At 40.6% G+C, this 27,517-nt stretch overlaps 2 protein-coding genes across 5 annotated transcripts in view; both read right to left on the bottom strand.

Moving 5' to 3' along the window:
* Nucleotides 1–5,037, bottom strand: part of DLG5 (discs large MAGUK scaffold protein 5) — a 97,102-nt gene extending 92,065 nt beyond the window's left edge. For all 4 annotated transcript variants that reach the window (XM_058029045.1, XM_058029047.1, XM_058029046.1 and 1 more), the window contains exon 1: nucleotides 4,712–5,037. In XM_058029045.1, coding sequence (XP_057885028.1) covers nucleotides 4,712–5,012 — 301 coding nt within the window. In that variant the 5' untranslated portion in view covers nucleotides 5,013–5,037. The remainder of the gene's footprint in view (nucleotides 1–4,711) is intronic.
* Nucleotides 5,038–19,155: 14,118 nt separating this feature from the next.
* The window catches only part of POLR3A (RNA polymerase III subunit A), a 30,823-nt gene continuing 22,461 nt past the window's right edge, over nucleotides 19,156–27,517 (bottom strand). The window contains exons 22-31 of the mRNA XM_058029050.1: nucleotides 27,236–27,322; nucleotides 27,068–27,150; nucleotides 25,534–25,704; nucleotides 24,867–24,960; nucleotides 24,652–24,744; nucleotides 24,037–24,201; nucleotides 23,200–23,364; nucleotides 22,740–22,871; nucleotides 21,366–21,498; nucleotides 19,156–19,326 (exon numbers count right to left, since the gene is read on the bottom strand). Of these exons, the coding sequence (XP_057885033.1) occupies nucleotides 19,178–19,326; nucleotides 21,366–21,498; nucleotides 22,740–22,871; nucleotides 23,200–23,364; nucleotides 24,037–24,201; nucleotides 24,652–24,744; nucleotides 24,867–24,960; nucleotides 25,534–25,704; nucleotides 27,068–27,150; nucleotides 27,236–27,322 (1,272 nt within the window). The 3' untranslated portion in view covers nucleotides 19,156–19,177. The remainder of the gene's footprint in view (nucleotides 19,327–21,365; nucleotides 21,499–22,739; nucleotides 22,872–23,199; nucleotides 23,365–24,036; nucleotides 24,202–24,651; nucleotides 24,745–24,866; nucleotides 24,961–25,533; nucleotides 25,705–27,067; nucleotides 27,151–27,235; nucleotides 27,323–27,517) is intronic.

Raw genomic sequence — 27,517 nt, 5'->3', positions numbered from 1 at the left:
CTGCTCACCTGCCTCTCACAGCTGTGCCCACTGGGGATGAGGCTCAGCCCAGCCCCACCGCAATCACCACAAACTGCGTGCCTGCATGGAAAGCACATCCTGCCTCCCCATCTCACACCCTTCCTCCAGAATCTCTCAGCTCTCAAACCCTCTCCCCTTTAGCCAGTCACCAGCCAATGCTTTGGGGGGATCAGTCAAGACTTTGTGAGAGATGGGGAAAAAAGAAACAAAATGTGGATGTCCCAGCACCAGGTCCAAGCAGCCATGATTCCAGCTCTTCAAGGTCAGCCCTGGAATTACTGCATTTCCTGTGGGTCTCCTGTGATGCTGTCAGAGAAGTGGGTCCCAGCTGCCTATCTCCTAAATTTGTACTTACAGAGCTTGCCTTTTGTGTTTGGTTTTAAATATGCTGAAAGGCTTTGAAATATCTAAAACTTTGTGATTTCAAATCCCATTTTGTCCAAAACAACTTGGCTCATTTTTTCATATACAAAGCAGACAGAGGAAGTTGAGATAATCCCTCCTTTTTTCCCTACTCTTAAACATGTCCACATTTACTTTCTGACTGGGAATTAACATTTTATGTCCGACCAAACACAATTAGAAAAAAAAAAATCTTAATAAATAAGAGAAGAAAAATTTTCAAAGTCAATCTACAACCATCTTCTTTCTTTCCTGCCCCTTTAAAGATCTTTTTAAATATGCAATCAATTTTGAGTTCTAAAACTTAAATTCTCATCTTGAAACTGTTAAAGAAAACACCTTTAAAGCCTAACACAGTCAGTCTGCAGCTGGAGGAATACAGAAGACCAACTGCTAATAAGAAAGAGAACTCTGAACCTAAAATTTTATTAACTGTGCAAGCCATAATGAAGCTTTTGAGTTCAGCAATTGACTCTGCTTCAAGATAAATTGCATCTCTGTAGCCCCACGTGTTCATCTTGGAAACAAATGCCAAGCTCAACAACCAAACCTGCCTTTTCCCATCTTTGTAGTACCACAAGAATGTAAGTACAAAGCTCTATGTTATCTGAAGCAATTTGAAGACTTACATAGGTTCCTCAGATTTCCATTCTGGTCTTTTAATTACACGTAAAGAAAATATATTTTCATAGCACTTGTCACAATGAAGCACCTTCCATTGCATTATTGTCATGGACTCTTTATATGACATAAAATTCACATGCAGCAATAGTAAGAATGAAACATTTTTTGGTAACCAAGATATCTAAGAGACAACTGAATGCTCAGAAATCATTTATTTTCATATCATAAAGGATATGTACTTCTTTAATCAGGATTAGGATTTCCCAGATGTGTGATGGAGGTCATTTGCCAAATGAAGTATTTAATGGTAATCTATAAGTTGACCCCCAAGTAAATAAACAAAAAATATAGCACACTACTTAAAGAATTCATCCATGTGCAAAACACTAGGAGATTTCAAAACAGCCAAGCAACCATTCTCACGTGGGCAGAGTCAATTTCTCTCAAATGTTTACAAAGAAGTACAATGTAGTAATCAAAGGTTTTACTTAAGGAAGAACTAAAGTCTCCAAACATGATTAAATGAAACAGAAAATCCCACTTGGTTTTAGCTTCTGCTTTACAGAAGGTAATTTCCTGTTTGATCTTGCCCTCTTAACTAACATTAGTTTCACATACTATGCTTTATTTCAAAATTGAGAAAACTTTAAAAACATACATTTTATTGAAGAAACTATACAGTTTAAGGTTTAAAATCAGCAATTAGAAGTCCCCATAGAAGATAAATCTCTTTAAATGGTGACTGAACAGGGGGAAACTCTATAAAGATAAAAAAGCTCTTTGTAAAGTAGAGAAAGAGTGAAAAAATCTTTCAGCAGCTACCAGGACCCCAGTTATTTCGCTTGAGCAGTCTGCCCAGCTGTTTACCTCCCTCTGTGTGGCACAGATAAATACTTATAAAAGTGTCAGCTCTACATTGTCCAGCCAGTCACAAGAACTGCAGGTATAAATAACAACCAGAGTTCCCATCAGAGTTCACACATCACCTTTAAAGCACAAAAGGAGGCAATATTTAAACCGAGAAGAAAGAAAACACAAAGTAATGGTACATGTTAACCACATCAAAATGGATGAAGAAACACTCATCCTACTGTAGTGAGTGGTGTGTAAGCTGATTTCTGAAACTTTGAACAAAATTATGTTGCTAAATTACCTTCTCACTTCCCTCACAACAGCAGCATACTGGAAAAAAGAAATTCGCAAACACCACTACAAGACATTATTGATTACAAACAGTTTTCATCTCCAACAAGCATTCAGGTGATATGCATTTTATTAGCCTCCTCTTCTAAACAATATTAAAATTACATCTACCACTGTAAGCTATCATTTTTACACACACTAATGTATGTAAAAAACTTATTCAACTCAAACTTATTCACCTCTACAGGTTTAATCAAAGGGATGTTTGATATATATATTTTTTACTTGTAAGAATAAAGGCATTTTACGTGACATGGGCTGTTTCACTTTGGTATTTTAAATACATAATCCAGCACTTCTCACTGCCACATGTACATCTTACTTCTTGCCAAAAAACAAAAAGTGACTTGACTCATCCACCTCCAATATCTCCAGTGAAAAGGAGTAGAACTCCCAAATGGCACAAGAAGAGCAGAGGGGTGGTCGAACTTCCTAGAGGGAGATATTGGAATAAAACTGATTACATGTTCAACATGAACCTTTCCATCACAGTTACCCTCAAATATGAACTCTTTGTGAAACACATCCAGGACAAACTCACAAAAAGACCAGGAATTACCAGAGATTTTCAGTGGACACAGAAGCAGTCTCATGACTAATTACCATAACACCTCTTCAGGGGGGTGCTGGAATATATGCACCACTATTTGAAGGCTCAGGTCCACTACCTTTCTGTGGTCTACTATTAAATAAGCTCGCTGTAATCAATCTCCTGTGAACTAATTTTTAAACATGTTTATCACAAGAAAACTCTCAAAGTTAGCTTTTATTACCATTGATAAATGAAAGCAATAACATTTTAAAACTCATCACATTAGGAAACCCTCTTCCCCACACACGTTAGTTTAACTCAGATTAAGCCTCCTGAACACAGTCAGTCAAACAGGATATAGCTCACTTTGACAATCAAACTACTTTTCCCTGGAAAATTCTGTGTTGTGAGACATTCTTCGATTCCAACTTGCATTTTAAAAATTAAGACTATAACTGTGTCCAACATACACTTTATTTTTTTTCTACTTTTCATACTTTACACCTTTGATTTTAAGCCTGGGGAGTGCTGGTAGCACAGTACCATCAATTCATCTTCTCAACAAGACAAGAATGAGCTTTACTCTAACCATACAAAGCCATCATGGGTGCCATTCTGGAAGGCAGCGAGTGCCCTCATCACCCATTGATGTCAGACCACATAATGTTTCAAGTATTGAGGTCTATTGTTCAGTCCATTTCTCCCCCATCTTGTGAGGTCCTGCCATATATTCATTAGAAAAGGCCATACACTACACTACACTGAAATAAAACAAAACCTAAGACCCCCAAGCATTTGCATTTACAGAACTCTTACCATCCACAGCATCATTCAAGCAAGGGCAGAGTACACAGTGCAACCACACATGCAAGGACTACTTTCCAGACAGAAGCAGCTCTTAAAGGGCTTTGTTTTCTTAAAGAAATTGTATAATTTGTAAGAGTCAGGAAGCCCTTTGAAAGCATTTCTTTATGTAAAATACGTAGTGACACTGTAAATCCTGAACCCAGTAACAACAGTGGAGAGACCCCACATTTCTGAATCAGTCAACTCGGTCACGCTGGATAATGATACCTGCACATCACTTTAATACAGAATTACCATTTACTCCAATTTTTTATTTAGAAACAGAGCTGCACTTGCAAGACCTTATATACTGTCAACTATTGTAATTTTAAAGCTTTGGTTTGTACACATGAAAGTAGGCTGTGACTTGTTTTGGAGGGAGGAGAACAAGGAAAGACCTGTGGATCAAACCCCAACTTACTTAAGGAGGTGTTTTACACCCAAAATCTTCTCGTCTGGATTTGCAGTTAAATCAATGTTCTAATCTGTTAGAATCAATGTTCTTCCCTTTTCTAACTGCCAAGAAGAATTACTACAATATAGCCTCAAACAAACACATGGCTGTCCAGAGAATGAGTTACGAGATGTACTCCAAGGCAAATCTGCTGGAGCCCTGCCCGCCGGCCAACTCCGGCAGAGTGGCTGCACGGGGGAGTTTCGGCTCTGCCCGGCCGGGAAGCGGCTGTGGAACACCACCGGCGTCGGTGCTAGGGGAGAAAAGCCCCTCGGGGTTCGGGTTTCCCGGGTCCCCAGCCGACTTAGGGGAACAGCAGCAGCCGCAAGAACCGGGCTAGCCTGGCCTCTCCAAAGGGCAAGGAGCAGCATCCGCGGCACCTCTCGGGGACCAGTACCAGAGCTCCCGCCAGGACAGAAAGCGAAAGGGTCGGAAGCAGAAAACAAGCATCGAGAGCCCAAGAGCAAACACGGGAGAGTTTTATTCTCCACCGGAAAAGGAGGACCCCCGCCCGCTCCCTTCCCACCTTCGGGCGGGGGGCCCGAGGGGCCCGCGCTGCCCCGGCGGGGGTGGGCGGGGGCAGCCGCCGCCTCCTCCCGCTCCCGCCCCGCGCCCCCGGCCCCACTCACCGCCCGTCTCGGCCGCGGCCGGCGTCCCCGCCACGCCGTTCAGGTAGAGGATGGAGAGCAGGTGGGGCTGCGTCTTCTCCAGGGCCACCCGCAGGTCCTGGAAGTGGTCCCGTTCCTTGCCCAGCAGCAGGGCGATGAGCAGCTCGGCCTTCCCGCCGCCCGCCGCCTCCAGGTCGCGCAGGTCGCGGGGGCCGAGGGCGCCGGCGGCCTCCAGCAGCTCCACCACCTTGTCCACCTCGGTCATGGCCTGCGCCAGGCTCTGCCGGCACTGGGCGAGCAGCTCCTTGTGCTTGGGCTCCATGGCCGCTGCAGGGCCGCCGCCGCCGCCGGCCAAACTTCGCCCGCCCCCGGCCCCGCCGCTCCGCCACCGCCGCCCCCGGGGAGGCGCGGGCCGAGGCGGGGCGGGCGCCGCCGGCCGCCCTCCTCCGGCACCCCGCGCCCCCGCAGCGGCCCCCGGCGAAACTTCGTCCGGAGAGGAGGAGCGGAGCCGGGACAGGACCTGGGCCGAGGGCGGCTTTGCCTTCTCCTCTTCTTCCTCCTCCTCCTCCAGCAGGCGGGGGGCGAGCCGCCGTCAGGGGCTGCTGCTCCTCTTCCTCCTCCGTCTGGCGCCCCGCTCGCCTCCTTTCCGCCCCCCCGGGCGGCGAAACAACTTCTCGTCCTCCTCCTGTCGCCTGTCCGCGGGAGGGGACCGCCGGGAGCGGGAGCCGCGGGGAGCGCCGCCGCTTCCCGGCACCCCGCACCCCCGCGGGGCAGTCGGGATAACTTCTCTCCGCCGCTCGCCGCAGCCACACGGCCGGGAGGGGGTGCGGGGAGACGGGCTCAGCTCCAGGCGCCTCCTTTCATCGGCGGGCGCACGCAGCCATATTGGCTACACAAAGCTGCCGCCTGCGCCGAGACGGGGCTGCGGCATCGCATCGCCCGCCCCGCGCCGCCCGCCCGCCGCAGCGGCCGCCGCTCCCCCGGCCCGCTCCGGCCCGGCCCGGCCGCCGCCCGCCCCCGGCCGTCAGTCAGGGGCGCCCCCGGCCCCCGTGCGGCGCCGAGCGGGGCGGGCCGGGGAGGGACCCGCGGCGCGGCCTGCCCGAGGTTCCGCCGCTCCTCCCTCCGGGGCTCCGCCGGGCCAGGACGGGGTGCCCGGGCCGGGTGTCTCGGCGGCGAGACAAAGGCGGCGCTGCCGCGCTGCTGACGGGCCGGGGCCGGAGCCGGGCGGGCCGTGCCGCTGCGCTCTCCCAAGGCGGGAGCGGCCGCCTGTTGAGGCTGCCGGAGTCGGCACCGGGCGGCAGCTCCAGGCGGCAAGGTTTATTTCGTCCTAAACCGGGAAAAGCTAAACGTCAACATAGTAACAGACTGCTTACGGCCTTTGTCCATTAGAATTTGCAAAAACAAAAGTTTGCAAAGGAGATCTAAACACTAGTAATAGCTGCCGGCTCCTCTCCCTTGTAAATTTCTTCAGCGTTTTATGAATGACCAGAGACCAAGCAATTGACGAATAGAGTACAGATGTGTCCGTAGTCAGCCGTAGCAGGGGGACGCAATCGTTTATCAAAGAAATAGGAGAGTAACAACTCTGTCTGAAAGTAAACGGGCTGCCAACTTCACTTGCACCATATGTTAGCTTAATTTGCAAACAGACTGCAGAATGACCACAGTTCTCATCTTAAATTCACATTTCATACATTTCAGTTAAACTGAAAGGGCTTTACTGGTTGTGGTGGTAACCCAATTATATCAAGAAAGAACTGCAATTATCTGACAGTCTCCGGTCCCACCAACCCTGTGGTTTACTTAATGTCCAGAGACCTGGACTCAGTGAGGTACAAGGGACAGCCTTTGTTGCCTAAAATTTCCTGTTAACACACCCAGTGGGAGAATTCAGATCCTGAACTGAGTTTCAAGCCACTTTATATAGCTCAGTAGATGATGATTTCTCTCATGTGAAAACATGAGAGAAATGCAATTGTGCTAGGCATTCTACTTCTGGCAAAGGCAGACAGAGAAGAAGAGGAGTTAGGGATTGTTTTCAACCTTAAGTCATTATTTACAACAATACTTGAAACTATGGGGTGATTTTGAAGTTAGTATCTTCACTTTTGGCCTATTCATTTTTATTTTTTGGTCCATTCATTTTTATTTAATGCTCCTGTAAACTAATTTCTAATTTTGCATCCATGTTTTTTTTCAACAACTTTCTTTGCTATACAAAATACACAGAGATTACCTTTGTTTTCTAATGACTAATGCTACAAATTCCTGCAAACTATGTTAGTTCTAGTCTATTTGAATTTATAAGAAAATCTGCCTATTTCTCTCTAGTTAAAGTTGGTCAGTTTTGCAGCTCAAGTAATTGCAGAATCCACAAGTGCTCACTAACCAGAGTGCATTAATTGCTGGCCTCACAGCACAGGTGAGAAGTGAAAGCTGCCTGGTGTCACCCACTAAGCACACCTCCCTTGGCCAGTGCCACAGCAGGGCCCTCTGTGCCTGCCTCAGGACACTGTGCAATGCAAAGCTTTTGGAAAGCACATGCACAGGGAGACTGAAGAAAGATTGCACAAGTTATTCAAATATGTCCTTTTTTAAAGACTTTCTAATCTCAGCTAATCTCCTTTAACAATATTATTGTACTGTGTATGTGCTTAAACAGTTTCCTGTAAAGGAAAGGAAACATGCCATCAAATTTCATTAAGAGGCATTATGTTAAGAGCCCTGCTCTAGGTCGATGCAGCTGTTCTCTGCTATTTGAAATAATAAAGACAATCTTGAGTTCCCTCCTCTTCCTGACTGGGCACTGAAGAGCACCTTTCACCAGGGTTTGCAGTCACACAGGAATGGCAGTGTTCAGGCAGGGCATAACTTGGCTATTTGAGTCCCATTTCAAAACCTAGAGGGAAGTGGTGGCTCTAGGTACTGCTGCTCCTGCCTCTCCCAGAAGTGTGTCTTAGTCCTTTGCCTTCTCTGCAAAATAAAACATTGATCTTTTCCTCACGCCTTGCCTGCCCCAGCTATTGCCTGCAGATGCATATGGCCTGTTGCCCTTCTCAGGCAGTGCCAGGTAGCAGGTAGATCTCTGTTGTACCAGGTTTCTTTCTTTCTTTTTGGAAATGCAGTTTCTACCTTTTTGTCGCATCTGAGTCTCTAACATTGCATTTGTCTTGCAAATGGTAAGTCTGCTCTCAGAAAAATGCAGATAAATTTCTCATTGCACAAATGTCTCTTCCATGGGTCCAGCTGTCAGAGCCTTGCCTGTCTAAGAGAGGGACCTTGCTGTTACTTAACTCAGTGTAGACCTTCTCTAGCAAGTGCAGGGAACGTTTTCATAAAACATGGGTATATTTTGAAGACTCAAGTTATGAAATGGAGGCAAATTTATTATGCCACAAGTTATACAGTGACCCAAATTCAGATCACTACAGTATGCCAGAATGCTGATATTTTCTGATAGGACACCCTTTAGATTTATCTAGGCTTTAAAACAGGCTTATTATACTCATTCTAATGGAACTTTTCATTGGACAGTAGTCTTCTGTGCAAAATTAGTTGTCACTCCTCAAACATTTCCTTCTTTGCTTGCTTACTGCTGCCCAAGTCGCAGCAGCAGCTCTGCTGCTGTAGGTTTCCTGGTAAATCACCTCCTCAAAATCCTTAGTTTGAACCAATCACACAATCTGGCCAAAACCAGAGGATTTTCTTCAAGATTAGAGGATTTTAAAATTTAGTTTAAGTACATGGCAGACATTTCAGTTGCTTTTTGGTATTGGAGCCCTTAGGATACAGGTCTTCAGGCTCCAGTGGCAGTTGTGCATCCCAGAAACGGCTTTGTAACAAAAGCCACACATGTAATCATGTGATTCAAACCATCAGATGAAGGTTTAGAGAAAAATATTGAGAAATTTACCATAAGTTAATGGAAGGAAGGTTATGCAATCTCCAAGACAGGCATATGAAAAATACAAGAAACCACCACGATTAGAGCTCTTTAGGTACAACATGAACACCACAGAGACTTGGTCATGGGTGTAATACAAAACACTAGCAGCTAAGCAGCTCTCAACAGCAGCTTGTTTTTTTATATTAATGTAACTGATAGACAATTAATTAGCACTTGCAGGATAGTAAGGTGCTGGTTTAATGTCCAACAAATCAAAGGATCTCATTTAGCCATTAAAAAAACCCCAAACCATAATGTGAGCAGTCTGAGCAGTGCCCAGGGAAAATATTTCACCTGGCAGTACCGTATCCAGGAATGGGCTATGCCCATAAATTCTGAGCTCCTCAGAGCTCCTGCTGCAGCTGCAGACTGAGGGAGCTGCTGTTGGACACTCACAGAAGCACAAGGATCATTTATCTTCCCAAAAATGTGTAACTGTGAACTTCAGGAAATGGTTTAGCTCTTTCTTCACTGAACATCCGTGACATACCATATGAGGGAAAGCAGACCAGAGGATTATGTTGCCACTTTTTGCCCTTTTTATTTGTTTGGTTTTTGGTTTTTTTTGTTTGTTTGGTTTTTTTGTTTGTTTGTTTGTTTGTTTGGGGTTTTTTGTAGCTATAAAACCTACTAGTCACTTCATCTTGTACTGCACTAGGCAGTTTTCAGATAGAAATTGTTATGGTCTTTTCCCACTCTGGGCAAATGGAAATGAAGATGAGACAGTTATTTGAGTCAGCTTCAACAAGCTTCAACAGAAAGCAAACTCTGTTTGCTGAAGGTTTTAGATTCCCCCCTGGGCTGCTCAAAAAGCAAATAAACTTGTTTTACTTAATCAACTTGTTAAAAGAGAAAGAAAAGGCCTTCCTCAAGGGCAGAATAGCTGGCAGGAAGGGTACTTGTTTGTTTGGGGTGAGGAGGGGGAGAAGAAAATGGTAGGTAAATCGTCTCCTCCTGGAGCTGTGAATACACGCAATCACTTCTGTTTCTCAGACAACTGCTTCCAAAAAGAGGCAGCAAAAGAAAACCAGAAACCCTGTGGTGGCAGTCCTGCAGGGGTGAAAGGATTTCAGCTTTTATAGGGAAGACACTCTGCAAGCAAATCCCCAGTACCCATCTGCTTAGAACAGACCAGGGGCATGATTTAATTTTCTTTGGGAGACTGGGCTGGCTTGTGATGTGGTTAACTTGTATAAGCAAGCAGATGTTAAACAGCTCCTTTGAAAGCTGTTGCTTGCAGCTTGTTATTGGTTCAGTTTCTAGGTCACTTTTCAAGTCAAGGCAAAAGATTATTTATACCAATCATTTGCTTTTACTTCTTTTAGCACTAACAGGGAGATAAAAGCAAATGGGTGCCCTAAACATCCATGGGCAACTTCTATAAACAAGCCATGCAAAAACTGGGAGCTTGTAGGAAGAAAACCCAAACTGCAGTTGAAGAAGATAGTCAAATGTAATAGTAAAGATTCCAGAGAATGCCTCAGTGCATTTTCACCATCTTCATTGGTTTTGTCAGCAATGAGTTGCATTTTCAAATGCAACTTCAATCTAAAGGCTCTTGAAGAAGCAAAAGCATTTCCTTATGTTCCATCTCTTAGCTCTAAGAATGACATTTGTACTTTTCACAGCAATAGCTGCTCACTGACGTACAAGGGTTTAAGAGTTGAATCCATGTCAAATACAAGGTAAGTTTTCCAGGGACTCCAGGGGCAGTGCTTTGATCATGGCATAACTGAACTCAAACAAAATGGCTCCAGAAAAGTCAATATGCCTCTGAAATTCCAGGGTAGTCCAAGTGTCTCTAGTCCAAGCCCAAAGAGCTCCCTGAGACAACGGAGACAGGTGTGCATGCAAGTGTGATTCTCTTTCTAGATGCTGTGCAACACCTGTCTATCCACACATGCCTGAAGAGCCCGTCCCACAGCTCATCTATTTTGCAATACTTAAGCCAAGGGGATAACAGAGGTGGCAGCCCATTTCTTAAAAAACCCCAGAACCCAGCACATCCACATTTGGGAACAGACCAATACTCAGATGGGGTTGAACTGCAAAAGCTCCTCATGTGTGGAAGAAGAGAAACAGGATTGTAGGGAGCTGGAGGGGATTTATTATTATTGCTTCATAATAAATGCTCTAGCATTCTGTATTCACTTGGTTTATGATACAGGAGAAGCATTTCTAGTGTACTTTAATGGATTTTGTACAGTTTTACAAATGCTTGTGAAAGCCAGACAAAGGTAGATGGTCAGAACATTGAAAAATTTGCATCAAATCGTGTGTCATACTCATGCTAAGACTTGAACTGCTACTTGACAGTGACACATGGATTTCTGTTTACAGAAATACCACATAAATTTGATATGCTTCTGATTGGAGAAGAAATTTTTACTTTTAATATTGCAGGACATTCCTTGGGCAGGAGAGGGAAAAGATTTTTGTAGGAGGAAAACAAAACATTGGAATGACAGTGAGAATAAAGTCAAAGAGAAACCCTTGTACAACTTGCTGTAGTCACTTTGCTCAGACAAAGCAGACCATGGACCAAGATGAAACTTAAAGACTGAAGGGTGGTTAAAATGACAAAAATACTGGACTTAACTGAAATCAGTTCTGCAAACAGTAACAAATGTGAAATGAAGTAACTCCTAAATTACACTCTCATTTGAAAGGCAAAAGTACTCCAGTCTCTGCTTCAGCCTACGTGCCTTGGAGGGATGGGAAAGCCATCAGAGAGTTCCAGAATGAAATAATGTCTCAGCTTGGCACAGTGGCAGCTGCATTACCAGCTTCCACTAGGTTTGATCATCCGGCTTAAAACAAACTACAGATCTTCAACCTGTCTTGTATTTTTCCCACACATAACACAAATGTAAAAATTAAGCATTCAGCAATTCAAATTAGTTTTTTAAAAAGAAAAATAGCACAAAAATAATTTAGAACTTAAAATTTTATAAATACCAAGATTTGTCAAAATTGAACAACGAAAACAACTCCCCAGACAAACAGAAAATGCACACCTCCGTACAAAATGGAAAAGAGGATATTCAGCACAGCCCAGAATAAGGAGAAACATCTGAGACAAAGGCCTGAGTGGCATAGAAGCCTTAAAAAGAATTTAGGTAAAATTACTCTTTTTGAATCAAGTCTGCAGCAATTTAGAGAAGTGTGGTTCAACTGTTTGAAACTTATAAAGATGGATTATCTTGTGGGAGTTTGATGGATAGAAATATTTAATATAATGCATATATCAAAGCTCATCCAGTTCTGCTGAGATCTCTAATTGGTTTCCAGGGGATTTGGATTAAGCCCCAGTTTGGTAATAAAAAGACTATGCAAAAGAATAACCAAAATAAGAAGTCTCCAGATCTGCTAGGGATATTTCATAAAGCACAAATACACTTCATCAGCAAGGCAAGCCAAATATCATCCTTTTTACCATGGGCTATTTGTACTCCTAGAATTTTTTCCCCCTTAACTCGCCTTCAGAGCTGCCACCCTCCCCTTCCAAGATCATTAATGGCAGCCTAGAGCTTCACTGCTTTGCCCTCTCCTTTTCCAGCTCAACTCAGTGTCTGCCTTGCAGCTGACTGCAACAGCACCAACTATTAACCTTTTTGAGTTTCTTTGGAAGATGAAAGAATGAAAAGAACTACACACAGCAGATGCTAATCACATTCTTTAATCCCCACATCCTGTCAAGTAAGTACTCCTTATAACATGTATGTTTTCACAAGCATAGTCCCTTCACTCACCTTGATGATTCTCTCATCTGCTCTCACAACCATAATGCTCAGGCAAGACTATTCTAATTTAACAGTCTTTCACAGACTGAATCTAAAGTACAGACTCTAAAGATTTCCCCAGGTCTTCCTAAGTCTGTAGCAGCAAGAGTTCACTGATTCTGCATTTGCCAGCGACTTCCCAAGCTGCTGTGCTGCTCATCCTTCCCCACATTTATTTTCAACAGAACACATACAAACACACGCAAGGCAGAAGATATTTGTGCCAGCTAAGTAGGAAAGCTGAAGAAGAAAGCAGAAACAGGCTAAAGACAAAAGTAAATGGAGATCTAAAGGCCTGAATATAGTTTTTAGCGCTTATAAAGAGCCACATGAAGCAGGGATGCCTTTCATTTCAAAGTACAAATATATTACCTTATATAATAAGGTCATTTTTTTTCCCAAAAGTTATTTGACCATAGCTGTAATTTTGATGGCAGTAGATTTCACGTCCAGATGTGCTGAGGAGATGTTTCTTCCTTGAGTGGTTTAATTATCCTCCAGGCAAGCATTCACAGTAACCTTGCATGGCTGAGCTGAATCCAGCCAGTGGCACAGTATGGTTGACATAGCACTGCTGCAGGGAAGCAGTGTCACCAGCAGTGACAGTCACTACGGGTCCAGAAGGGAGGAATCTGTGGGAGAAACAAGGACAAGGAGACAGAAATAAATGCAAAGGGAACTAGAAAATGCACAGCAGTAGCATTAGTCAGAAGAACTATGTATCTTCTGAAAAATAAAAGTTTAAAGAAAGTCTCTGATGTAACTGGAAAATATTTGCATGAGTGGAAAATCTGGAAGAATGGCATATGGGAAAGGGAGCAAGTTACTGTGTGGGCTTGTCAAGGTACCTACAGAAACAGCAGATATTTTAGCATCACTGAACTGGAAAAGTGCAGGGATCAGGGCAGAGTAAGGGGTGAGGTGTGTCCTTCCTACCCATGAAAGAGATTCCTTACCCACTGTGCCCTAGAGAAAGGAGTCACACACTGTCCCTGCCTCAAGCCTGCACCATGGCATGGCCAGAGCCATCCTCATCACTCCAAACACCATCAGCAGTTTACCACGGGGGTGCTGTCAGTCAACCTGAGCCAAAGAATCCCTTCCCTGTGACACATCAGGATGAATCATACCACACTAATTAACTCCCAGAAACCAATGAACCTGGAATCATAAATCAAGAAAAGTAACTTCAAAGTCTCACAACTAATTCTGGCATTTTCTGGGACTCGTGACATTTACCAACACAATTTCATTATTGCTTTTGCATTTCTTGGCAGTTAATTTTCTTTATTTTGCTTCTAAAAATCTATATAATTTAACATATAAAAGAGATACCCACTGAGAAAACTATCATATGTGTCAAAAGATTAAGCAACCAACCTACACTTTCACAAAAAGGAGAAAAATATGCCTGTGGTGAATAATCCAGGTACCTGCTGCTTTTGCAACAGCTTCATTTTAGGCCAACACTGTCTCCACCAGGCGAAACACCTCTGTCATGGAGAAGAAATTGGTATGAAATCTGAAGGGGTACCCCAGCTTTCTGTGGATCCTAAAAGCCACAGTGAGAAAGTGCAGAGGAATGGGTAAAAGAGGACATGTGGGTGCCTATCTGGTTCTAAAACCAACATTAAAATTAAGACAGCTTGCAATGAGTGTCTGCCACCACAGGGCAATGACCAACAGCAACACAGAATACATAGAAAAGCTTTGCTTCACAGATTTCCTTGAATTACCTGTCTGCTCTTCATATATATTGTCACCTCTCCTCTAGGAAGAGACACACAAAAGGAATTGATGTAATTCGTAATTGAAAGTAATTGATGTAATTTCTGTCTCTTGTCCCAGTAGCACAACTTACATCTTATTAAAAACACCTCAGCTAAGGATTTTCTAGGAATATTTCTGATCTAACTGCAGGTATTAACACATTTTAAAAGATTCCTATTTGCCTGCTAATTATAGTTACAATTTTCCACATGAGCTGTACCAGAACCCATCAGGAACAGCAGTTTTTACACTTAACAGTAGCAATCACTGTAGTTCAGCAGCTGTAATTATACACAGTTAGTTGAAAGAGCTTTATAACTAAACAGATACAATACCTGAAGGATTTAATTCAGGGTTACTGCTCATTATTAACAGTCATCTACAAAATTAGTGATGATTTAACTACCATTTGTCACAGCCACTCAGAGCAATCCCCAGGACAAATGACAGGAATGAATAAATACCTGCCCTTTTCTCAGCTACTTCCATTACTTCACTAGGACTCTGTGAAGAGATTATGAGTATCTGTGTGTCACTTTACCCAGCTGCCATCTCTGTTTCTTCCCCAAGCAGACCTGAATTCCTACTCCATTTTCACACACACTTGCTTATTTCTGAACCTCCTGTCTTTTCAGTTTTCTTCCCTCTATCCTCAGCACCTGCAGAAACCACCATTTTTTGTACAACATCAGTCCTATCTACTGTCTTAAGTTCTGAAAGGAGCATGCAATCATTCCTGATTCTGAAGGCTTGGACTCACAGGACAGACCCTTTGGATAAAGAAACACCTTTTACCATCTGATGCACACAGAAGTAAAGGTGGTGGTTAAAGAAATGCAGTATCAGAGCAGCTCAAGGCCCACAGAACTCCTAAGCACATCCAGCCACTGCCAGCTTCTCACAAATCCAATAGGAACTACCAAACTACAGGCATCCTTGTGGCTTTCAGATATTCATGTGGAAGTCATCTTCCATAAATCTTACTGGTTGTAGCTGTCTATACACAAAGATCACCTGTTTAATGTTATTTCCAGTCCTAACCATTGGGCTCTTGCATCAATAGCATCACCTTCAAATGTTTTTAATGCAGCCTTGCCTTGGAGTTGTACAGCAGCTGAAGGATGTGAGACACTCTGGAGGCAGCTGCCAGAACTTCACACTTCAGAGCAGCTCTGGGAGCTGCATTTCAGTGCCTGCTGGAGAGGCTGAATGCAGACTGGAACAAGCTCAGCTGCATGGAAAATGCTGCTGCAAAAGACATGTCCCCAATCATTGCAGATGCCTGTGCTGTCACTTTACAGGAGTAGCTCATGACACACTTTTGGGAATGACTATAGCCTTTACTGAAATACTGCTTTTTGGGTGTTTGTTTTTTAAGCCAGATAGACAAGTGATATGAAAGTGAAAATTCTACTAATTAATGAAAAAGCATATGTGGACTCTACTCTCTCTCTCTCTTAGGAAAATACAGTCTCTTCATCTCCTTCCTTAGGTACATCAACTTAACAGATAAATGTAACTGTGATAGGGAAAGTTATGTCCTGATATTGCAAAAACCCCATTTTCAATAGAAAAAATAAGCTACCCAATACCTCTTTCCTCAAAAGAAAACGCTGCTCTCTAGTGGAAGACGATAGTATGACCTAAATTCCATTAGAAGGAATGTTACACAATTCTCATTTTAACAGTCACAAGAAATTTGGATTCATTTTCACAAGCACTGAAACACAAAAGTAGCAGGGCTTGTTTGCTTTCTATGACTATTTTGGATTGGCCTGTGAGATTTTGATACTCATTCTTCAAGATAAATTTGCTATGCCTTTATATCAGAACCATAACCACATCTAAATAACCTGCCAAGAAGAGGTGCATTAAAATATTAACATATATTTTAATTTGGTCCCTTTCAGATTGTCTGTTCTTAGACAATATAACAATAAGCCAATTGCTTTTGATTTTTTGAACATACTGAATTACCAATAGACCTTCCTAGGTCTGAACTCAAAGCTTAGCCAACCACTTTGAAGATAGGTTAGTTACTGGCACAGAATAATTTAGGCAAAATATGCAAAAACTATGAAAAACTGTATCCTGCTGTATCCCATATCCTTGCTATGGGCTTCTAAAGACATTGCTGTCTACAGGCACAGTGATACAAAACGGAGGCATTCCTACTGCAGTGATTCCTTCAACTTCTACTGAAACAGTGACAAATGCTCAGACATCAAGGAGTGTTTGTCCTGAAACAACCAATTTTTTCTACTTGTAGTTAATTTATAAAACACAGCATTCACATGCTTTCCTTTGCTTTTTTTCTTTAAGCATAGTTAAGCAAAAAAGGGAATAGCCCTCTATACTGAATTTCTTCAAGTTCTTCAAGGCAGCACAGTTCTGGATTTACTTCCAACTTTCCATAGTCATAACAGAAAACCTATTTAGCACACACAGCTGTTTTCTTCCCTCTATGCAGATAAGAGATGTGTTTGAAGTAGTTTCCTAATAAACACACCAACAAAGTGCTTAATTTATTAAAAACGCTAAATTTGTTTTAAAACAGATGGAAAAAATTAAAGCAGGATACAGATATTCAAAATCAAAATTATTTCTTGAAAATTTACACTTAACTAATTTTAATTAGCACATTAATTGGAAAAGAGGGGAAAATGTAAAAATAGTATTTATTAGTAAAAAAAAATTAAACCCAAACTAGGGCTAAAAACTTTATTCAAAACACCAATTTTAATACTACAAAGTTCCATTTCTTAACTGTTAAAACTGATGCTTAAAAAAGCCGCTTATGAGTAAAATCCAACAGCTAATTTGTTTACTGACTGTACAGAGAGCTCAAACAATAATTACTAATTCAGAGTGCTCTTGTAAACAATCTATTTTTGGTTGAAACACGCATGAGGCTCAGAGCATGCTCTGAGGACAAGACATAGTGGCTTTATGCAAGATAGGTTTTATATTACTTATTCATTTATGTTATAAACACCTGAGATTTAAGCTTAATAATTCTCTACTGTCTAACTAACTACACAAAGAAATAGAGGTTAGCTCATTCATAAATAAATTATGCAAAGAGAATATACCCATAAATAAACACAAGGGACACACATTATTTACCTCTGCCTCTTTTTATTGTCATATTTAAGACAAGGATAAAAGATGTAATTTTAGTCTTAATTTTAAAATATACAAGAGAGCAAACCCAGCATTTAAGTAGCTCATTTTTCTACATTTACAAAAAACCAAACCAAAAAACCCCCCAAACCAACCAAACCCAAAAATCAAAACCAACCAAATTAAAAAACCAACCAATTAAAAAATGGAAAAAGGAAAGATGTGGTTATTTGTTCCAGTACAAACTCCACCCACTTAGACCTTGAATAGAATCTTTATTCACAAAAATGTCAAGCACTATCAGTAGAATTTCCCCTGATAAAACAAAGTACTTAACCCCAGGAAAAGTTTATGGGCTTTCTCTCCACAAAGCCTTTACCCATGTTAAATTTACATCTTGACAAAGAAATAGACAAATGAGTAAGTGGCAATCTCACTGAGATCACAAAGCAAACTTGAATTTATTCTGAAATTTCTATTGATAAAACAGAGATAGCAAAATATATATAACTTTTACAGCAGATAGTAAATACAGTGCATTCTCCATTTTCACCCTGCCAAAATCTAGGCAAATGTAGATCTTAGCATCACACCAAAACCACAAAATAATTTGAGCATAGCTGTGTTGAACTTCATATGAGATCTTGTCTGCATGGAGGATGAATTAAAAAACAGACACAGTGGCACCTGAAGACTTAGACCAATAGATTTACAGTCTCTGAATGTAGACTTACACTGTTGGTGGACATAAAGAAAAACTGCAGCAAAACTTGTTCATTTTCAAATGCTAGAATACAGAGCAGCCTACTTTTTCCTCAAAACGGGACAATTTCAACTTTTCCCTTTACTTATTTCTCTTCAACCTTGACCCATGTCATGAGCACCCTGAGTACCCAAACACTGCTGAGAAAACACTACTGTACTTTCCCTCCATAGCACCACAATAAATTTAAAATACTACACTGAAATTATTTGAGCTCTATATTCATTCTGATAACTGCTTCAGTGGACTACAGCTCAAAATACTTCCAAATTATTTCATGGCAATGCTTAAAAACAGCATCCTTCAGTTTGTACTCTATATCATAAAATCAAAGTAGGTTGCTCAATGATCCTGCTCAACTAGGAAACCTTCCCAAAACTAGGACTGCTCTAAGTTACTGATTCCAGCAGTTAAGACAGTTGCTGTCATATGAAAAACTATCTGTAACTTGCAATATTCTTACAACAGTCTTCTCAGAATTTAGTAGCATCCCTAAAGTACAGCTTCTTGTAGATACGGTCCCAAAACAGAATCCTGAAGAGGAAAATAATTTACTGGCTAATAACCTGGGATAAAGAAAAACTCATTAAAGCTGCCAAAAGCAAAGAGAATGATTTCAAACACTTTGAAATGTGCTCCTGAACTCACGATGAATTAATCACAGACTCAGTTCCAGCTTTCTGAAGTTTCTGTTCTTAAAAGCTGTAGACTGACCTCTGCAGCTCCTGCTGAAAGAACACTTCCAAAAGCATTCTGGGCAAGCTCACAGAACTCTCTTGCAAATCTCATTTGTTTTTTAATAAAATCTGAATATACATCAAATAAATATTGAGTTAATAACAGCTTGTACCCACAGTGGGTAACTGCAAAAGCTAACACTGTCACATGAAAAAGAAAATGTTATCAGGTGAAAACAACTTGAAATTTGTTTCCACTCTCTGGGGCACTCTTTCTTTCAGGGTCAGTACTAACCACAGGTGGTGAACATTTGGGCAATTCTTTTGATATAATTTCACTTACCAATTCCCTATGAGACACATAGAACCAATAATACACTTTGCTTAATTTAAATATTGTTTGCTATCTTGTTTTCTGTCCAAGTACTATGTAACAATGGGAATATGAAATTCATTATGATCAAATATCAGAGGCCTCCTGGGAGGAGTTGATTCTTTGTCTGCTTTGTGTAACAGTTTAAAGAGACCTGTCCCAATATTCATTGGAATTCCCATGATGATGCACTCAGAAACACCTAGGAAAAAACAAAACAAACACAGTGAACATGTGAACAGTAAGGATTTACAAAACTACTTTCATTTGCCCATTCTGTTTTGTATTACCTACAAAACAGAATGGGCAAGTGCTTGAACTTCACAGGTGAGGACCAATGCCTCTTCACTAGACAAAGTTAAATGTCATGGTCATCAAACCAGTATGTTACTTAACATGTATGTTACTTAACAGTGTTAAACTCTACAGGACAAACTCAACCTAACCTAAACATCTTGTCCAGTAATGAAAGCCCTTCAGAAGGTTTGTTTTTAGAGAAGACAGTGCTCATAGCAGAAGATGCAAGGCAAGCTTACTTCATGTTCATTCTCTGACTCAGTGCTAAGGCTTCAGTCAAACCTGGCAGGGCTCCCTTGAAACCTCCACAAGTTCCCAGTGAGAAAGGCACAGAACTACTTGAGCTGTAACGCTCCTGGCATTTCCACCACTCAAAAAGTGCTTGTTTTGAAGTGCAAGATTGAGTCTGTCCCAATGATTTTTGATGGTTATAACATTTCCAGTGCAATGTGCCGACACATGTATATTCCAGACCTACCAATGTGCACAACTTTTCCAAAGAATGAACGTTCCACACTCAAAGCAAGCTCTCAGATATCAGTGTTTCTCTCTCAGCATGCTGTTATGATCTAAATGACATTTTTGCACATTCTCAGGAGTAAAACTCAACTGTCATTCACATAAATGTTCAGGAAGGTAACAATAAATAGCTGTACATTTGAATGCAGAAAGGATGAAATAAACTGAATTAAAATTCTGACTTGATTCACAGTTTGAATGTGCACAAATGAAGATTCAGAAAATACTGTGCACAGAGCACTGCTTGCAACTGGCTACACTAAGACCATCAAGATATATCTAGTTAACTAGTTAACTTTTGTGTAACACATGCATATTTCTTTATTTCATTAGTACCCAGAAACTCCCAATTCAGCTCCAGGAGGGTAGGTATTGCATAAACAGATCTTGAAAAGAGTGAAACCTGCTTTACTTCTTTTCTCCATTTAACCTATTAGACAGACTTTTTAATAATTCAGTCCCAAAATACATGTAACTAAAAGGAGAAGAATATCTGAAAAGAACGGGGGCAAAGGCATTACAAAACCCCAAAATTATTTCAATTCCAAACATCTGAGCACATGACAAAAATACTAAAGAAGGAGATGAACAGAATGCCAGAACTCATTGACTGGGTTTTCTGTTTGCTGTATGTATATGGGCATGCATACACTTGAGCATATGTAGCCATATATTGTCAAAATTTAGCAGATTCTTTCATGAACTCACTAAGATGATTCAGTGGCTGCTAATGTACTTAAACTTAAAACTCAGGAACACATATATTTAAAAAGAAATTTCTGACAAGTATCTTGTCTGCTGTTAAAGACGTGAATACTGATAAACAAGACTTCTGATTAAAAAAACAAAGATCCACAATATTAATCTCTTTAGAGTAGAACTAAATGAAGATATGAAGAACTTGGCCCTTCTGCTTATTACTAGGTACAAGTGCTAAATGACCTAAGCAATCAGGTAAGAGTATAATCTTCAGCTAGGCTGAGATGTACCTGTCCCCCTTCTTAGCAGGAATGAAAATGAAATCTAAATACTGAGTGAGGTACTAGATTTATTCAACAGCTCTAGGTGTTGAAGATAAAAAAACTTTCACAACTGGAAAACCAGGACAATTGATAGTAAGACAAATTTCCTGGTATTTCATTGAGATCTAGGGTGAGAAATAAAACCCAATTACTCAAAGCCTACTTCAAGAAACATCCAACAAATATCCAACTGACTTCAAGATCTCAGTCTGAGATGATAAGTAGAGGAACACAAACTTCCAGGACTTCTAGAATGAATTAGCCTCAAGTCTGAACTTAACCTGAAGTTTTTGACATACCAGCTGAACAGGAAGCTTAACAAAGACAGAACTCGAATACTTTGAAGAGGTTTTACAGATGCTGGGTAAGGACCAAAAACTGTAACACACTTGGCAATACCTACCACAAACAGAATCCTTCTGTCCAAAGTAGGCAGCATCAAAGAGATGGTCTGCAGTCTTTTCAAAAGAAGCCAGCATCAACACACTTTCCTTCATTTTTGCCAGTCCAAACCTGGTAATGCCCAGAACTTCACCCTTGATTGATGGAAAAACCCAAAGAGTAAGCCTGAGTAAATAAATAAATAAATATGCTATCTACAATATAGTACTGTCATAATACATTGATTCACAGTTGAACATCCTGAAAGTTAGTAGTTTGGTTGTAATGAATACTTACATAAAACAAAAATCATACTTTCTATACAATAGAAGCTGGTATAAATGGTTAATAGCTCTTGAATAGATCTTGACTATTGAACAAATTGAAAGAAACACGGCCATGAGAAAAAACTCGACAATTACAAAGTGGCTGCTGAACTACAAAATTCAGTGGGGTCTGAGAGTACTATGCTGAATCTACTGCCTATTACCTACAGATAAATCTGACCTCAGCTGCCAGGAGACTACAGAAGATGCTAAATCTTCATCTTTTTCAGTCTCCAGGAAAAAAGGTAATTAGCTTTCTAAACTAACTCGACTTGTCTGTTTCTTATTTCTTAGAAACATCCTGATTATATCAGATAGCACATAGAAGCCTAAGTACAGGCGAAAGAATGCATGGCAGGAGCCCACCAAGTTGAAAACATGGCACTCTGATCCCTTTTCTACTGCTGTGCTGCAGCTTCACAGGGTCACAGCCCTGGGGACTGCTGCTGCTCAGTACAACAAAGCTCTGCAGTTTGGGAAAAAATCACAACTCCATCCATTTCACCCAAATTAAACCCTTGCACTCTGGGAGGCAAATTGCAAAATCTTACTTCACTAAGTGTAGTCAACTCTCAAAACCATATTGGATGTGAAAGAAAAAAATCAATCAGTAAAGAGCAGATGATTTTGTACTAACACGTTGAGTAAGACTCTTCATGTCAGCTGATTCTGTGTGTCATGTCTGTATCCTTTGCTTCACATATGGCACAGCTGTTACAAACCACGTCCCATGGGGCTTTCTACACAGCAAGCCTTAAAGTGCATGCATGGCTACCCAAACAGTTATTTTTCACATCACCATGCTTAGGATTCTTATTTTCCATTATGAAATTATCATTCCCTACTCATTATATCAATTAGTTTTCAGTCAAAATAGATCCACCCTCCCCCAAAGAACTAGAGTAATTAAGCATTTTGGGTAAAATACAAATAAGAGTATTAGGTCAGTACAACTTGGAATTCCTTAAGCCCAGAATGAATTTCCTGAGCTCACCCACCATTCTCAAACATGACAAAATTAATTTGTTTAAACAGGCCAATGTAAGATTTAGAAAAACCATAGTACCAACCTTGTAAGTCATTAGATCAGACAACAACATGACATGTCTCCTGTCAATGCTCATGCCATGGTTCACCATCGTGTACTGAATCTCATTGATAATGGTTGTCCGGGCAGCTTCAATTCCCAGAGTTTTCTCTACCTACACAAGAGATTGTTGCATGTTACATGAATGAAGAATCAAGTGTTTGGAGCAAGTACACTCCTGGAATAAATACCATCTGACAGCATACTGATATTCCATTTCTATGGCTACTCTTTTAAACTTCTCCATTTAAAAAATATTAATAGAAGCAGCTTCTTTGTGGTGAACAGTGCTGCCAGTGAATTATTCTCTTGTGTTAATGCATTCTGACATGTATTAGTGGAATCAGGCTTCATTCCATATCAACTGCTGCATCTGAGCACAAACAAGCACTTGTAATAAAGATGCTACAGGGAAAACCCCACAGCACCCATTCAGACATTACCTCATAAGTGTTGTTAGAGGATGTTTTTGTTCCTTTCACTCCATGAGTAGCCATAACAGCTCGTAGATTATCACCCTCAACCAGAAGCTTGTATTTTTCCTTTCCACTTTGTTCATCAACATGAATGACAGCTCTGGAAACCTCTGGTATGCCTTGCACTACAACCTTCACAAAACAAAAAAAGCCCTAGTAACTTTGATATATCCAGTAACACAGCAAAAAGGGTAACACTTAGCAGCATTCAAGCCTATTGAGAAGATCTAGTACATGGAGTAAAGGTTCACTCAAAACATATACGAGTAAGATTTCCTGCTCTTAAATACTCTAGTGCAAAACTGACATTGTAGTACAAACCTTACTCACTAGCTACATTTTCTATTTTATGTCTGACATTGCCACACTCTGGTTTGCGTGTCTGAATGGTGGCAGACCCATACAAACCAAAGGGCAAATTGCTAACAATAAAGGTTCCCTTATCTTTGTTTTTAAAACCCAGAGTAGAGTCTCCTCACAGTAAGCTGAAAAAATGCCAGATAGTGTCATGTGGTTCAATTTTAGATACAGCTGAAAGCAGATGTAACTATTTCATAAAACTGCTGCACTTGGAATGCTTCAATAAATGTTGTAAGGAAAATATCAAAGCTTCCATTCTATTTACAAATATTAGTAAAGGATGGCTTAGTTTCAACAGCAAGGCAGTACCATCACAATCTGAGTTACTGACCTGGCCTATCATCACTGTCAATACTAACAAGAATTATTTCATCTTGCCACCATGGAACAAATTATTACTACTGATTACCTCCTACAAAAGCATGAGACAGCCTTGGCTTTTACCTTTGGTAGCTCTTCCTTGAGGGACTGCAATACATAATACATGGAACTCTTGCTATTTTCACGAGGGGTCACACACACAACTGCTTCTCCATGCACAGCAACATCCCCAGGCTTCACTCTGAGCTTGGAGACGCAAATCGAGTAGCGCACGGTCTCGGCATTCACCTGTGCCAAAAGGCAGCCAGCAAACATCGGGGTTATCGGCAGGTATCAACGCGCTCAAATAAATGGAGCCATCTTTCAACAGGTTATAAAAAGGAAAAATGTAGGGGGAAAATCCCCAAATATTCTCTTCTCAATTAGTCTTATAAATTGCATGAAATAGTATCCTAGGCTGAAGGTTACCAGCCTGTACATTAACCAATGGACAGAAATGGCATCCCTGTGTTTAGCAAAACACCATACCAGAGTATGCTCTCTCACTTCCAAATAAACGGGAAATGATCCACTTTGCAAGGAAAAAATACAAGAGACCCTTCCAGATGTAATGTAGCCACACAACATCTATCATTCACTTCCTTTTTGTTAGCTTCCCCTGGTGTGATTACTGACACAGGATGAAGATAGCCTGTGTAATGCATCCAAGGTATAATCTGTAAGAACTGAACAACTCACCTCTAATCTCAGCAGTCTGATGCGCTCTAAAGACAGCTTCACTAGGATGAAACAGTCGTCTGGAAGAAACACTTCCTCGATATATTCAGAAATCTTTAAGAGACAAGGACAAAACAATTAGCATGCATAAATGGCTAAAAGGCTAAAATTGCCATTGGCAGTTGCATTGCAATTGGCTAATGCATCCATTTAAAGCAATAATACAATTTTCTTACCTCTCCTAACAAAGTTTTCTCAATTCTTCCTTTAACCAGACGGGCAAAATCAGGATCGTCATCTTTGTCCAACTGTGCTGTTATAATAGGGGTGCTACAAGAATAAACACACACACATGAAAACCCAGGTAGGAAATTGCTCAGCTAGAGTAGAGGTGGCAACTTGAATTAGAGCCTGCCTTATGGAATTTCTCTCTTATCTAGAGCAGTATTTAGTAAAATAAAGAGATCTACAGCTTCCTCAGGTGTATTTAAGAACAATTACTGTTCAGGTACTTCAGGCTGGTAAAAACAAGCAAACACACAAGTACTAGTGACTGTTTTCATGGCATGTGTTATTCTAGTATTATTTAAGCATGGCTTCATGCACACCTAGAAATAGGTATGCCTCGAGTACTGCTAAGCACCAGAGCACTTCACAATAGGTAAGAAGTCTAAGGAAATATTACACTTAACAAATAATCATTTTCCTTTATTTGATTTTTCTCTGTGGGCTTAAATATCACAGTTGGGCAGACATCAGATTTTTGTTTAGGTATTTGAATTGAATGGTGTCTAGTATATTGCTCAGGACAGGAAAATGCTATCATGTATTGCAAATTTACCCAGTAGGTTTCACTTGGGCAAAGGAAAAAAAAACCTCAACAGATCAAGACAATATTTGTACCTAATAGCCTTTGAAGCATTAATGATTTCTTTGATTCTTGGCACACCCAAAGTAATGTTCATTGAAGCAACACCAGCAAAATGGAAAGTCTTCAGAGTCATCTGTGTGCCAGGCTCACCAATGCTCTGTGCACAAAGAGCTCCTACTGCAGAACCAGGCTCCATCTGTGCCCTGATTAAAAAAAAAAACAGAGATATGGAACTGAGTAAGGTATAAGATCCTAAGCAAACAGCAACAGAAACTATTCAGGTAGATATATGAGAAGTTTACTAACATAGTTTAGTAAAAAATAAAAAACAAGAGCAGTTAAAAGGCCACCAATACTTTAAGACTCATACAAAGCAAGAAGATGCCCTGTCATATAAGCACTCCACAGATTCAGTATAACTTCCATTACAGATTACAAAATGCTTGTCTTCTTCCTCCTAAGCATCAAGCACTAGATCCAGCATTTTCCCTTCAGGGAAATACCCTGCTAACATTTACTTATTATAGTAAAAGTGATAATTCACATATAAAAACACTTAAGACAAATGCAAACAAGTATTCCTAATAAGGGAAAGCAAAAAAATGGTAATTGCTTTAAAATAGTTAAGAACTTAATATATACATGAATTTTCTAGAAGAATAAATCATTAGGAAACAATTGATGCAGATAGGCCACAAAGGAGAGATCACCAAATCCAAAAGTCTAAGGAAATGAAATTAATCGCAATGGATAAAGAGATTAGAACATCAACACCAGCATTATCTTGGTAGAAGCCAAGAATAACAAACAAAAGGATCCAATGAGTGCATAAGAGATCAAAGAACATTTTAAGAATAAAGTGTGATATAACTCCTCAGACTGTGTAGGTCAAGAATAGCTATCAAGATTCATCTGAATTTGAAACTCATCTATTTAGACTTTGTTCTGCATGGACTCATTGAAGGTTTTCAAAAACCTCCTGCAAGAGGGGGAGGAAAGAAACATGTCTGGCAGTGGGTGTAAGAATGTGAAGTGTTTAAACAATATCCTTCCTTACTCAGCATCCTATCACTTTTGGCTTTTACCAGAATCTGCTGTCAAAACACAGTCTGTGGGTATAAGTAATGAGTAGCTAAATGCTAAAACTGCTTGTTGGTATGATTACTATTACTTCAGAAGGAAGGTGCTGCTTAAAAACAAGCAGGTAGCTTTGCATGCTCAAGAAACAAAATGAAACATAAAGCATTTTTTACAATGTAAAAGGATACCAAAGTTTGTTAATGAAAGGATCTGATTTTGACTCAAGACAGACGTAAAAGTCCCACCTGTTAGATCTCTAGAACTTTTGTGCAAAACCACCTCAACAAGCCCACCCATAGACAGTGATGCCTTTTTTTTGCATCCTACCTTTGTCTTGCAATGTTTATGTCATTGGAGCCAATTGTTTGGAATTCTTTGTACTGCATTCACAACAGAACCAACATTCAGACAGTAAAAACAGCAAAATACGCCCAGATGTTACCAACAAAACAGCAGCACTGAGAACACAGCAGGGTAAACACTCACCTCATGTATTTGTCTCTACAAGTCTCTAGAAACTTCTCTAGTTGTGTTGGAGTAATCCTATCCAACTGATATAAAACTCTTGGCTGAAAAGAGAATGGAGTAGTTGGAAAAGCAACAACTTATGGAGATGGAAAAGAATGACATCATTACCACACTGGAGTTATTTACCTCTGTTGTGCCATTGTCATTAATTCCATACTTGTCCCTAGTTTTTTTTATCTTCTCAGAAACAGCTTTGATGAATTTTTTAATTTCCTGAAATCACATTAAAATCATAGTAAGCAAAGACATGGTGTCCATATTGAAGTCTTAAACAGTAAGTTATTTACTTTAAGCTCCAAATATTTACAATAAATTAATAATGCACAGTATGAAGAAAAGAACATCAAAATTCAGACAAACACATACATTAGAGTTTAGCAATCCAGATCCACTTTGGTGTAGCCACAA

The sequence above is a fragment of the Melospiza georgiana genome, chromosome 8 (assembly GCF_028018845.1).
Source record: "Melospiza georgiana isolate bMelGeo1 chromosome 8, bMelGeo1.pri, whole genome shotgun sequence".
Classification (NCBI taxonomy): domain Eukaryota; kingdom Metazoa; phylum Chordata; class Aves; order Passeriformes; family Passerellidae; genus Melospiza; species Melospiza georgiana.
The sequence above is the reverse complement of the archived record's forward strand: the minus strand, read 5'-3'. Positions and strand labels throughout refer to the sequence as shown.